Source organism: Miniopterus natalensis, chromosome 1 (assembly GCF_054644295.1).
Source record: "Miniopterus natalensis isolate mMinNat1 chromosome 1, mMinNat1.hap1, whole genome shotgun sequence".
NCBI lineage: Eukaryota > Metazoa > Chordata > Mammalia > Chiroptera > Miniopteridae > Miniopterus > Miniopterus natalensis.
The window spans coordinates 84,562,449-84,577,448 of NC_142081.1; the positions used below are offsets into that span (position 1 = coordinate 84,562,449).

The following is a 15,000-nucleotide window of genomic DNA, read 5'->3' on the forward strand; positions in this document are numbered from 1 at the left end:
ATTATTGACCCATATTGTGAGGTTTGGACCCCGAGTGGAGCTGGGAATTTTGGCCCTTTAGTTGAGACCAGACACATGGAGAGATTAGAGTCCTGTACAGGGCTGATTTTCGGAGCCCCTCCTGCTTGGTTGGATGGTGTGATGACACGGGTGCCACACAGCGCTGGGACTGTTGAATGGTGTGTCTGAGGGCGGCTTCTGTCAGGGACACAGATGGGAGAGTGCTAAGCTCTGTGATTGCATTGTGGAGAGGCAGATTCTGAGCTTCCTATGGCTTCCATGGCACAGCCCCAGGAAAAAAACATAGTGGCCATCCCCCATTCCTGCAGGCTGAGGGAACAACCCCCAAGAGAAGAATGTTTCGTTCAGCCCTGTGAAGTCTCAGATATCCCTGCTGGGTGCAGTTCTGTGGAGGACAGAAGGGCCCCTCGGAGCAGGACATTCCAATTGTGAGACCCTACTGTCTGGGACTGGGAGGAAGTGCTTAGCCCCCTCCGGCTGGCTGGACCGGCAACAACCTCAAGAGGAGATTCTTTTGATCTATTGCCCTGAGCCCAGGGTGACCGAACCTGCTCCTGCAGAAGAGATGCAGGCTGCACCCAACATGGACCTGCAGCAAACCCCCTTAATGGGAACTAGAGTTGGAGATTCTGGAAGAGATTGAGGAGTTTGGCTTTGAAGCAGGGACCAATTTCACTTCACTGAGTGCCTAATTGCATAATCCCCAAACAGGGGGAAGGTCCACTATTCCAAGCTAGGCTAGCCTGGGTCCATCCTATAGACTCTCTTTGCAAGGCTCTGGAGGAAGACCAGGCAACCTCAGGAGGAAGGCAGAGTAGCTGACATAGGAGGATACTCAAGGAGCCTCAGTCTGACCACAAATCTGCCCTCAGCCCTAAGCTGGAAGAAGCCAACACACATACACAGATTGGTCCCCCCCCCCACACACACACACAGGTCTAATAGACACAGATACAAACAATGAACAGAGTGGCAGATTCAGATAGGTAGGCCAAAGCCAGTTACACACAAAGTCTGACGGTAACCTGCAACTGAAATCTACCAAAGAGGACCTGGAACCAATATAACAAGTGGTGGGCCTCAGACCACGCCAGAGCTCAATCAAACTAGACACACAAACGGCACACAAGAAAGGGGCACCCCAACAGGCTCTACACCCTGCTGGGAACAACCATGCCTAGGGGGCAGCCCCTACACAGTCTCATATATGGTGATCAAGGTTTACTTCTACAGACACTCAGCCTAAAGAGTTAAAAATTGTGCCACTGAGACAAACACACAAAAAGACAGCCACAATGAGGAGACAAAGAATCAGACCCCAAATGAAAGAACAGGAGGAGTCTACAGAAAAAGAGCTAAATGAAATGGAGGCAAGCAATTTATCAGAAACAGGTTTCAAAGTAATTGTTATAAGGATGCTCAAAAGCATGAAAAAGGACATAGAAACCATGAACAAGAACCAGTTGGAAATAAAGAATACCATATCTGCCATTAAGAATATAGTGAAAGGAATAACCAGCAGTCTGAACAAAGAAGAGGACTGAATCAGCGAATTAGAAGACAAGACAGAATCACTCAATCAGAGCAGAAAAAAGAAAAAATAATTAAAAAGCAGGAGGATAGTTTAAGGGAAATTAGTGACATTATGAAATGTAACAACACCTGCATCATAGGGGTACCAGAAGGGAAGAAAGTGAGCAAGAGATAGAGAACCTGTTTGAAAAAATATTGACAGAAAACTTCCCTATCATGGTGAAGGAAAAGTTATACAAGTTCTGGAAGCACAGAGAGTCCCAATCGAGATGAAGAGAAAGAGACCTACACCAAGACACATCATAATTAAAATAGTAAACATTAAAGAGAAAGAGAGTATCTTAAGGTCAGCAAGTGAGAGACAGTCAGTTACCTATAAGGAAGCTCCAATAAAGAAGTCAGCTGGTTTCTCTACAGAAACACTACAGGCCAGAAGGCTATGGCATGAAGTATTCAAAATAATGAGAAGCCAGGTTCTGAAATCAAGACTACTCTATCCAGCAAGGCTGTCATTCAAAATTGAAGGTGAAATAATTAGCTCCCCAGACGGGGGGCGGGGGGGGGGGGGGAGGATAAAGGAGTTTATTACCACCAAATCAGCATTGCAAGAAATAGGCATAAAGAATTAAAATGGCAATAAATACCTATCAATAATAACCCTAATGTAAATGGATTAAATAATCCAATCAAAAGACAAGTGGTAGATGAATGGGTAAGAATCCATGACCCATATATATATGCTATCTACAAGAAACCAACCTCAGACCAAAAGACTCACACAGGATAAAAGTGAAGGGATGAAAAAAAATATTCCATGCAAATGGAAAAAAAAGAAAGGTGGGGTAGCAACACTAGTATCTGACAAAACAGACATTAAAACAAAGGCAATAAAAGAGACAAAGAAGGTCACTACATAATACTAAAGGGATCGATCCAACAAGAGCATATAATCCTGGTAAACATGTATGTACTCAATATAGGAGCACCTAAATATATTTTAAAAACTCTTGGAGGAACTTAAGGGAGAGATCGACAGCAATACAATCATCCTAGGGAACTTTAACACCCCCACTTACTTCACTGGATATATCTTCCAGACAAAAAAATCAACAAGTAAACCTTGACCCTAAATGACACAATAGTTCAGGTGGATTTAACTGACATTTACAGAACATCCCATCCCAAAGCTCCAGAATATACATTTTTCTCAACTGCATATGGGACATTCTCAAAGACAGACCACATGTTAGGATACAAAATAAGTCTCTACAAGTTGAACGACACTGAAATCACATCAGTCATATTTTCGGATCACAATGTCATCAAACTAGAAACCAACCAAAATTTAAAAAATATTCAAACACATGGAGGCTAAACAGCATGTTACTGAACAATGAATTTATTACCAATAAGATCAAGGAAGAAATAAAAAACTTCCTAGAAACATATGAAAATGAACACACAACAAAATCTATGGGACACACAGCAAAAGTAGTCCTGAGAGAGAAGTTCATTAGAGATAATGAAAAAGAAACAAGAACATTCTTTAATAAACTATCTAATCCTACAGCTAAAAAAAACTAAAAAGAAAACAACAGGAAAAGCTCAGAGTGAGCAGAAGGAAGGAAATAATAAACATCAGAGCAGAAATAAATGTGATAGAAACTAAAAAACCTATGCAAAAGATCAATGAAACCAAGAGCTGGTTCTTTAAGAAGATAAACAAGAGTGATGAACCCTTAGCAAGACTCATCAAGAAACAAGACAGAGGACCCAAATAAATAAAATCAGAAGTGAAAGAGGTAAAGTAACAACTGACATCACAGAAATACAAAGGATTGTAAGAAAATACTATGAACAACTATATGCCAACAAATTGGACAAACTGGGTGAAATGGACAAATTCCTAGAAACATATAGGAACTAATAGCTATCTTCCTCAAAGTATTCAAAAAATTCAATAAGAGGGAAGACATCCATGCTCTTTTTAACGACGGCAGCATTATCCTAACTCCAAAACCAGATAAAGATACTACACAGAAAGAATATTATAGGCCAATATCCTTGATGAACAAAGATGCTAAAATCCTCAACAAATATTAGTAAATCAAATCCAGGAATTTATTAGAAAGATCATACACCATGACCAAGTTGGATTTATTCCAGAGATACAAGGTTAGTACAATGTTTCCAAGTGAATAAATATGATGTATCGCATAAACAAAATGCAGTATACATATCACATAATCATATCAATAGACGCAGGAAAAACGTTTCACAAAATCCAGCACCCATTTTTGATAAATACTCTCAGAAAAGTGGGAATAAAGTAGTTATTGATGATTACATACATCAATGTAATAAAGGCCATATATGACAAACCTACAGCCAACATCATACTGACTGGCAAAACTAAAAGTGTTTCCTTTAAAATCAGGTACAAGACAGAGATGTCTGCTTTCATCATTCTTACTCAATATAGTACAGGAAGTCCTAGCCACAGTGATCATACAAAATAATAACAATAATAGTAATAATAATAAAAGGTACCTATATTGGAAAGGAGGAAGTAAAACTGTCATTATCTGCAGATGACATGAAATTGTATAGAGAAAACCCTGAAGACCCCACCAAAAAACTGATAGATTTAATAAATGAATTTGGCACATTAGCAGGTAGAAAACTGACATCCAGAAATCAATGGCATTTTTATACACCAATAATGAACTCTCAGAAAGAGAAACTAAAAAAAAAGTTCCATTTACCATTGCCACAACAAAAATAATGTATCTAGTAATAAATTTAACCAAGGAGGTAAAAGACCTGTACGCAGAAAATTATAGGATGTTGAAGAAAGAAATTAAGGAAGACACAAATAAGTGGAAGCATATACCATGTCATGAATTGGAAGAATTAACATCATTAAAATGTCCAACTACCCAAAACAATCTACAGATTCAATGTAATCTCTATTAAAATACCAACTGTGCCCTGGCCTATGTTGCTCAGTGCTTAAAGCATTGACCTATGCACCAAAGGGTCATGAGTTTGATTCCTGGTCAAGGGCACATACTTGGGTTGCAGGTTCCATCCTCGGCCCCAGTCAGGCATGTTTGGGGGACAATCAATCAATTTATCTCTCTCACATCTATATTTCTCCCCAATCCCTCCTTTCTCTTCCCCCTTCCCCTCTCTCCCCTCCACTCTCTCTAAAAATCAATGGTAAAAATATCCTTGGGTGAGGATTAAAAACAAAAATACCAATGGCATATATCACAGATCTAGAACAAATATTCAAAAAATTTATATGGAACCAAAAAACAAACTGAAGAGCCGCAGCAATCTTGAGAAAGAGCAAAGTTGGGGGGATCACAATACCGGATATCAAGTTATAATACAGAGCCATTGTAATCAAAACAGCATGTTACTGACACAAGAACAGGCATATAGACCAATGGAACAGAACGGAGAGCCCAAAAATCAAACCATGCATATATGGTCAATTAATATCTGATGAAGGAGGCAAGAGCATGCCATGGAGTAAAGACAGTCTTTTCAACAAATGGTGCTGGGAAAATTGGACAGATACATGCAAAAAAATGAAAGTAAACCACCCACTTACACTATACACAAGAACAAACTCAAAATGGATAAAAGACTTAAATGTAAGTCACGAAGCCATAAAAATCCTAGAAGATGACACAGGCAGTAAAATCTCAGACATTTTACATAGCAGTATTTTTGCTGATACAGCTCCTAGGGCAAGAGAAAGCAAGAAATAAAAAAACCAATGGGACTACATCAAACTAAAAACCTTCTGCACAGCAAAAGAAACAACAAAATAAAAGAGGAACCCAATGTATTGGTGAACATATCTCCCAGTAATACACCTGATATGGGGTTTATTTCTAAAATATATAAAGCACTCATACAATTCAACACCAGAAAGACAATCCAATTAAAAAATGGGCAAAGGACCTGAATAGACACTTCTCCAAACAGGACATATATAGATGGCCAATGGACATAGGAAAAAATGCTCAAAGTCAGTAATCATCAGAGAGATGCAAATTAAAACCACAATGAGGTATCACCTCACACCTGTCAGAATGGCTATCATCAATAAATCAACAAACAAAAAATGCTGGCGAGGATGTAGAGAAAAGGGAGGCCTAGTACGTGCTGGTGGGAATGCAGACTGGTGCAGCCACTGTGGAAAACAGTATGGAGTTTCCTCAAAATACAATATTAAAAATGGAACTGCTATTTGACCCAGTGATCCCACTTATGGGAATGCATCCTAAGAATCTAGAAACACCAATCAGAAAGAAAATCTGTACCCGTAAGTTCACAGTAGTATTATTTACAATAGCTAAGATCGGGAAACAGCCCAAGTGCCCATCAGTAGATGAGTAGATAAAAAAGCTGTGGGACATTTACACGATGGAATGTTATGTGGTTGTGATAAAGAATCTCTTACCCATTGTTACAGCATGGAGGGACCTGGAGATTATTATGCTAAGTGAAATAAGCTAGTCAGAGAAAGACAAATATCACATGATTTCACTTCTATGTGGAATCTAATGAATCAAATAAACTTATAAATAAAATAGGACCAGAGAAATGGAAGCATGCAACAGACTGACAGATCTTAGAGGGGAGGGAGTAAGGGTATGGGAAGAGATTAACCATAGAACATATGTGAATATATGCATAGCCCATGGCCATGGATAATAGTGTGGTGAAGGCCTGGGATGGGGAGGTGGCTGGGTGCAGCGGGGCAAAAGATGGGGGAAATGGAGTACATCTCTAATGTTGTCAACAACAAAAAAAAGAGTATGCAAATTTAAAAATGTGATAGTTTTGGGCAGCCACCTCAAAAGGTTCTATTAATTATGCTACTACCAAAAGCATGTAAACATATCTATTTCCCTATACTCTGGTTAACTCTAGGCATTATTAAGCTTTTAAATCCCCACCAATCCAGTATTTTTCAGACATCTTGTTTTCTTTTGTATATTATCTGTGCGTATGCTTTGTCAATTTTTCTGTAAATGGTTTTTCTTATTAATTTTTATAAGGTCTCCATATATTAAAGTATTAACCTTTTATCATATATATGAAAAAAATTTTCTGCAATCTCATTTGTCTTTTTTGTTGTTGTTAATCCTCACCTGAGGATATTTTTCCATTGATTTTTAGAGAGAGTGGAAGGAAGGGGTGGAGGGCAGGGAGGGAGGGAGAGGGAAAGAAGGGGAGAGGGAGAGGGAGAGGGAGAGGGAGAGGGAGAGGGAAGGAGGGAGGGAGAGAGGGAGGGAGAGAGGGAGGGAGAGAGAGAGAGAGAAAGAGAGAGAGAGATAGAGAGAGAGAGAGAGAGAGATAGAGAGAGAAAACACTGATGTGAGAGAGACAAATCTATTGGTTTCCTCCCGCACACGCCCAAACCAGGGTTGGGGATCGAACCTGCAACACCTTCAGTGGGCAGGCTGCCACTCTAACTACTGAGCTATACCGGCCAGGGCTTATTTGTCTGTTTCATGTATGACATCTTTTTCTGTTCATAAAGTTTTCAATTCTACAATCATATTATTTTTTTGCTTGCATTTTCCATCATTAAAGTCTTTCTCTACTTTTTGGCATTTTTTTAAAACTTAAATATTAATCATATACTAAATTTGCATTTATACTGAGGTGTTTTGAAATACTAAACTTTCTTTTTATTTCTGTAGGTTCATATTATGTTTTCATATGTAACAAGGGCAGTTTCCTTTCATTTTATCCTTACAAGTGAACTTAAGAATTAATATAGGCCTAAAATAATTTAATTCTGTTTTAGATTTCATAAGACATCTAAATTAGTTTTACTATTTTATATACCTAGAAAGCATAGGCTATGTTGATGGGAGAAAGAGAAAGATAAAAACCAAAACCAGAGTGGATGGCATCTATTTAAAGTACCTGATTTGGGACAGGCCATGTAATAAACTCTTTAGCTCATTTAATCTTCAAAACACTCCAGTGAGATACTTACCTCTTCTTATTCTCATTTTGTAAATGAAAACATTTCGGCAATAAAAAGATTAAGGTATTTTCCAAAGACACATAAGGATTAAGTGATGAAGATGGAATTTGAAACCTGGACTGCTAAGTCCAAATCCTATATTCATAACTAAGTTGGAAATATACTGATTCAATTTTATTTTTATTGAAAATTTAAAATAAAATTTTAGCTTACCAAAATCCGAATTATTTCTTCAGGCTTTTTATCCTCAACTGGTATCCCATTCACTTCCCTAAGTTCATCACCAACATGAATAAGACCTGAGTAATAGCAAATTCAGCAAATTAGCAGTGTTACCTACAAAAGAAACTGTAATTTGCAGTTGTATCCATACTAAAGCATTGTTTGGTTCCCTTAACACATCTGAGGATTGGAAAGAAGACCTTCATGTTTCTCCATTTTCAGATCCCATATATAGCAATGAGTCAAAGACTACATCATAATGTTGGCAGAGAAAGACGACAGCATCGTGCTCAGTGTCCAGAAATGCACATTATTTTTATCATATAAAACAATTCTTTTTTTTGAAAAGGTGCATGCTTTTAGTAGTACCTTTCAAACCAGAAACACTGAAACAAGTCTTAATGTAACCTTGGAAGCCCGTTAACTAAGAGAGTAGAGAGAGATTTATTTCTCACTTATTTATACAGGTTTCCATATATCAAGACAGAGAAGAATATTTTATTTCTTGTTTTGCTGTATTATATCAAAAGATTGTTATCCACTTAGTTATATATTAAAAATATTACATAAAAAATGCAACATGAATTGTCCCTATTCGCTTAGCATTTAAACTCTTACCACTTCTATCTGCGGCCCCTCCTCGCATGATTCTAGCCACAACAATGGCTCCAGTCTGCTCATCTTTCTTAATGGTGGCTCCCTTTTAAGAAAAATACAAGCATTTGTGAGTAAACGTGTGTGCTGGGTGATACAATGGGAGAGCCAGAAATAAAATGATTTACCTGGAAAAAGTAAAAACAACAACTACAAAAAATTAAAGAAATGAGGCAGGAGAAATAGACATCATGCCATGTGCCTTACAAATGCTCATTACTAGATCTAGAATTTTGTACCACACATATATCATCTAAGGTTTCCAGAAAAATTTAAGGATTTTTGAACTCTTTAACTTCTTCAACACTATGGAAAGTACAACTATCTTCTTTCCATTCTAATACCTTGTATTTAAATACTATTTGTTTTTACTCTTTTTTTCCACTATTTTTTTTCTTTAATCCTCACCCAAGGATATTTTTTCCACTGGTTTTCAGAGAGAGTGGAAGGGAGAGTGAGAATGAGAACGAGAATGAGAGAGAGGAGAGAGAGAGAAAACACATCCACGTGAGAGGGACACGTCGACTGGTTGCCTCCTGCACGATCCTGGGGCCCAGGATCTAACCTGCAACCGAGGTACAAGCCCTTGACCAGGAATAGAACCCATGGCCTTAGGTGTGTGGGCCAACACTCTAACCGCTGAGCCACACCAGCCACGGCCAGGAGTTTGCATTTTAAATAAGCACCTCAGGTAATTCTTATAATACCAGAGTTTGAGAACCACTATTCTCAGAGAACTAAGATGACAACCCATGCAAGAAACACTGAAAATTTAGGATGAAGTACACCCACCAACTAATAGAATTTCATTTTCTTAAGCTGTCTAAAAATTAATCTTCTGGATACAACAAATATAAACTGCTCCAAATTCACAAGGGAGGGAGGACAGCTCTGCTCCTCACATCCTGACCACTGCTTTTCTCTCCTTCTCTCAATTCTTTTATCCATGCCTCCCCTAGAATTAGCACCCTTTTTCCTTTCCATTGCCAAATGCCTTTGTGATCTTTGTTCCCTGCCTCTTCTCCTAGGGAACCATTCTGTGCTTAAATATTTGTCATCTAGCTCCTATTTTATCATTCTATGGAACATTTATCTAACACATAATGCACAAGAACTTATAAAGTATTTCAAAAACATTCTATCTCAGGTGATATTTAAAACACTCTCAAAGAGGTATGTTTTCTGATAAGGAATCTAAGACTGAGATGTTAAGTAACTCACTGCTGTAAGGATGTATAACAAATAAGTGACACCCTATAACACTCACTTAGGGCACCTAATGCAAGCTTGGTATTCACTTCACCACATTATAATTGGGTTGAATAAAGAAAATTACATTTTAACACAGATAATCTAACCCTTGGTTGCTAAACTGTATGGCCTTTTCTCTTGAATCATTTGCCAAAATCTCCTGACCATATGCTTGAAAGAATTTTATTTCACCTTGGCTTCTCTCTCCTTGCCTACTTCTGGGGAAGCAGAGAGGAAAAAATGCTATTAAGTACATTACAAACTTGCCAATTTATACCAAAATATACTACTAAGAAACCGAATAATTTTGAGAGGTGCTTATAATATCCCTCAAATACACAAACATTACAAACCTGGAAAACATTCTCATGCTAAAGAGAAATATTCACTTTTTAAAACAACTTATCAGTTCAACCTATTTTTAACAAAATTTCCCTGGTTCCTTTCCTAAATATCTAACCCTTTCCTAGCACCTGCATAGCCCCATAGGCTCAGTATAACCATAAGGAAATTAGTCATTTATATCCCCATGCATTTCCTTCTATTCTTGCTAACTCATGTATAGAACTTCTAGTCACCTAAATAAAAACCTCCTATACTATTGACGTCTTCTCTCCTCTTGCCCTCTACATCCAAGGTCCTATCAAATCTAACATGTTACTCTTGCCCTATCTTAGTTCAGATTCTCACTTTAAATACCGTGTATTATAGCATCTGTAACAAAAGAGGGTATTAGATGAAGAATCACCACCTCAAAGTTAGGTCTAATTATTTCAGTCCTTACATGCTTATTAGCTATTAAATAAATGTTCAGTAACAAACTATAATAACAGCTTTAGATTCTTTTACATGCTTCATTCCACTTTTTTTTAATTTAAACTAACTCACAGTAGGTACTGTTAAATCTTTTGTGAAATCTTGATGCAGTATATGCAGAATTTCTTTGATAAACATTTTGAAGATCTTATTTTATCAGAAGGCATAGGACTTAAATATTACTGATGACTATTTAAATGTTAGTTCACCAAAAACTATTGCCCTTGGGGAAACTATGACTAATCAAAGAAATTATTAATTATTGAACTCCTCAAGATGGGCCTTCAATAATCTCCCTAAAAGGTTTAATTAACCAAAATTAAAAGGTATTTCATTTGACAGATGCACAGAATCCACCAAGAATTAGTCACTTTATGGTGCTAGGCCCTGAGATAGCTCTTTCTAGATTCAACATGAGCATCAACTATTCTTAATAGGTATATCACCTCCATAATAAAAATCATGAGCTTTTTAGGTTGCCAGCACAGTTATAACCACAGATGAAAAGCAGGACGGTATAACCTAAACTAAACAATCTTAACTAGGAATACAGGGTGTGCTAGGATATCCATGGATGAGGTTCAGGGTCTCAATAAATCCCTTGATATAATATGCAAACTTATCTGTATATTTTTCTGAGTAGAGGTATCCAATGCATTTATCAGTACACCAAAGTTGCCCTTAAATAAAACAAGAAGAGAAAAAAGAACCAAAAGGGAAAAGTAGAAAGACACAATATAGTGCAGAAGAAAAAACTAGTGCCCTGGCTGGGTGACTCAGTGGATTGAAGCATCGTCCTGTGCGCCAAAATGATGCGGGTTTGATTCCCGAGCAGGGCACAAACCTAGGTGCAGGTTAGATCCCCGGCTGGGGAGCCTATGGGAGGCAACAGATCACTGTTTCTCTTACATCAATGTTTCTCTCTCTCTCTCTTTCCCTTCCTCACTCTCTCTAAAAAATCAATAAAAACATAGCCTTGGGTGAGGATTAAAAAAAAAAAAGAAAAAGAAAAAGAAAACTAATATTTAAAACTAAAGAGACAAGTTTGGATCTTGGTTTACTACTCATTAGCTGTCATACTTTGAGTAAGTTGCTTCACTTCTCTGAATGCTAGTTTCCTGGTTTGTAAAAAGAAAAACTATGATCCTCATACCAACTATGAGGATTAAATATAATGTAGGTAAAGTACATAACATAGTACTCAGCAACTATTATATTATAAACTGCTATTTGCTTTAAGAACACAGAAATGTCTTAACTAGAGTAAACAACAATTAAAATCAAGTGCTAATGGAATTTATTTATTTTTCTTTTGATTGTAGTTTTATAAAAATATGGATACACTTCATATTTATTTCCTAGTACTGCTATAACAAATGACCACAAATTTAGTGGCTTAAAACAACACAAATTTATTATCTTACAATTCTTGAGGTAGGAAGGCCAAAATGGATTATGGGGCTAAATTATCAAGGTGTCAGCAGGGCTGCATTCCTTTGGCAGATCTAGGAGAAAATCTGGTCCTTGCCTTTTCCATTTTCTAGAAACTTCTGGCATTCTGTGGCTCAAAACCACATCAGTTCAACCTCTGCTTCCATTATCACATCTCCTTCTGTGACTCTGGCCCTCCTGCCTCCTTTCACTTTAATAAGAACCCTTGTTATTAGACTGGGCCCAGCAGATAATCCAGAATAAGCTCCCCATTCAAAACTGTTTACTAATCATGGAAAGTACCTTTTGCCATGTAAGGTAACATATTCACAGGTTCTGAAAATTATGACATGACATCACTGGGGACTGGGGTTGGGGGTATTATTTTGACTACTATAGGCCCCTTGACATAATTCATCATTATATAAATTCTGGTGCTACAATAAATGGTTATATTTACATTTTGAAACATCAAACACTTGAATAACTTTTCCTCATTACTTTAAAATAAATTAGCTTTCTAGAAGAGCCATGAGCAATTAATTTTAGTTGTACCATTTAATCTCAAATCATCTGTGACCAGTGCATATGCTTACTTTTATAAATGTCAATTCACATTTTAAAATTATTACTATTTATAACCAATAAAATGCCTGTCATTTCATTTGCCTTCATTTTCCTTTTTCTAAATCATATTCTTTAGACATAAATGTTTCATTTATGTGGAAGTTTTAGGACACAGAGGAAGTTTAAAGACAGAAATATATGGAATGTCCCCATCAGATTTGGGTTTATCATGGTATCTACTCATCTCGGGGCACACATGTAGACTGAAACTTACCAGTGGTTCTCTATTTTTGACCAGACGTATGATCTTTACTGAGTCTTCCTCATCGTCAATATCATCAGGCATAGGAGGCAATACTGGATCATACTTCTTCTGAGCCACAATGTCATGCACAGAGAGCAAAGCCTATTAAAGTCAAAGATTGATAAAAAAAAAAAAAAAAGGAATCAAATATAAAACCCCAAACCCATAAAACTATAAAGAAAATCAGACTGATACTATAATTTTGACATACAATGGAAATAAGGCAACTAATTGAAAAGGAGCCTCTAACAAACAGGAAGCATGAAAAACAGCAGAAGGCAGCTCCATTTAGCTACCACCCTATCTCCAATGACATTAATGTACGACAAGAATCAGCATAAAATATCTGCTAATCTGTATATTCTCTGGTTCATCCTTATAAGGATGACAGTTGAGGGCAAGGGTGGGGGGGCTCCTTGAAAGGAGGGGGAAAATGAGTCTATAGAAATACTGTCAATGAAACAATAGGAGTCTGACAACTATATACTTTTTCTTTCTACCATTAGCAGAAAACACAAAAAGAACTAATCAGTACAATTAATTAGCTTTCATTCTTTTCTCACTTTTTAACTTTTAGTGTAACAGATGAGTAGGATGTGTACAAAAGAATAAAAAGTATTTCTATTCATGATCTTTGGTGGTAAGACTCCACAAAACATTGTCATATTGTCCTTATAGACCAAAGATGAGAAAAACACTGGAACCCTGACATGTCACTACTCACCACTTCAGGTGACTGGGCCTAGACTTTTAACTTTGTTCCCTAATCAGCAAATGCCAGGATCCATAAATTTCTCCAGCAAGAAGCCTAGAAATCAACCTTGAAATCTCTTCTCTCATCTACACTTCCAATGTCCAACCCATATCCTGTTAAATCTACTTCCAAATGTAAGCTAACATTTGTTATCTTCTCTAACCAAAGGTTGGCAAACTATGCCTCCTGCTTCTATAAATAAAGCTTGCTGGAACACAGCCATGCTTATTCATTTATGTATTGTCGATGCCACTGTCATGCTCCAATGGCAAAACTGAATAGAAACAACAGGTACTTTTTACATGAAAACTTGGCAGCACCCCTGGGCTAGATCATTGATTTCATCATTTTTTACCTGGAGCATTGCAATAGCCTCTAAACAGTCTAACTGCATTCACGTCTGGCTCATTTTCAAATTCCTGATTCACAGAGTAATTATTTTAAAACTTAGATCAAATCACATAACAAGCCCGCTAACTCTTCTAAACCTACCCACTGATCTTGGGGTGAAGATCAAACTGCTGAGCATGTCCTAGTCTTGCGTTCCTCTCCAACTTTACCTTATATCTCTGTCCCCACATAGCTTGAATAACTCTTTCTCAGAGATGGACTAAAATATTTGATATAAAAAAGCAGATCTCCCTCAGTAACTTGACCTTGCAGCACCTTTTTCTCTGCCTTCCTACATGTTCATAATTCATAACCACATATGCATTTTTATATGCATATGTTTAATATTTGCTAGCAACCAAAATAGAACCTCTAAGATGGCAAGGAAATGGTGTCTATTTTTAATTAAGCTCTTTTATTGACTATAACATGTATACAGAAAAGTACATAATTTTCAAAAATAAATATTCCCATATAAACATCACCCGAACAGGAAATACAACATTAACTGAACCCCATAAACCCACACTTATGCTCCTTCCTAATTACCTTGACCTCTATTCCCTCTGAAGGTGGTAGTTTTGCCTCTGTATAAATACTGCATAAATAGAATTATAAGAGCATATTCATTTTTCCCCTGATATTAAGCCGAGATTTATCTATGCTGCTGCTGGTAGCAGCAGTCATTCTTTTTTCCATTGCTATGAAGCATTACAACATACGAATACTTCCACAGCTTATTTATCCATTATGCCCATTATTGAGAGGCATTTAGGTTGTTTTCAGTTCCTGGCTATCATAAATAACGCTGCTGTGAATATTTCATGTATTTTGATACATAAAAACTTATTTGTATGTATAAGTTGGTTAAGTATAGAATTATATTCAACATTAACAGATAAAAGTTTTTCCAATTATAACCCCATCAACACCTTATGTTGCATCATGTGATCCCCAACATTTTATGTTATTAGTTTGAATCTGGCCATTCTGAGTGTACAGTGGTATTTTCTTGTGGTTTAAATATCATTTATA

General features: G+C 37.0%; 1 protein-coding gene across 2 annotated transcripts in view; it reads right to left on the reverse strand.

Annotated features, from left to right (window-relative positions):
• MPP7 (MAGUK p55 scaffold protein 7) overlaps window positions 1–15,000 on the reverse strand; it is a 289,619-nt gene that overhangs the window by 86,630 nt on the left and 187,989 nt on the right. For both annotated transcript variants that reach the window (XM_087823709.1, XM_087823717.1), the window contains exons 6-8: window positions 12,792–12,923; window positions 8,417–8,498; window positions 7,790–7,875 (exon numbers count right to left, since the gene is read on the reverse strand). In XM_087823709.1, coding sequence (XP_087679835.1) covers window positions 7,790–7,875; window positions 8,417–8,498; window positions 12,792–12,923 — 300 coding nt within the window. The remainder of the gene's footprint in view (window positions 1–7,789; window positions 7,876–8,416; window positions 8,499–12,791; window positions 12,924–15,000) is intronic.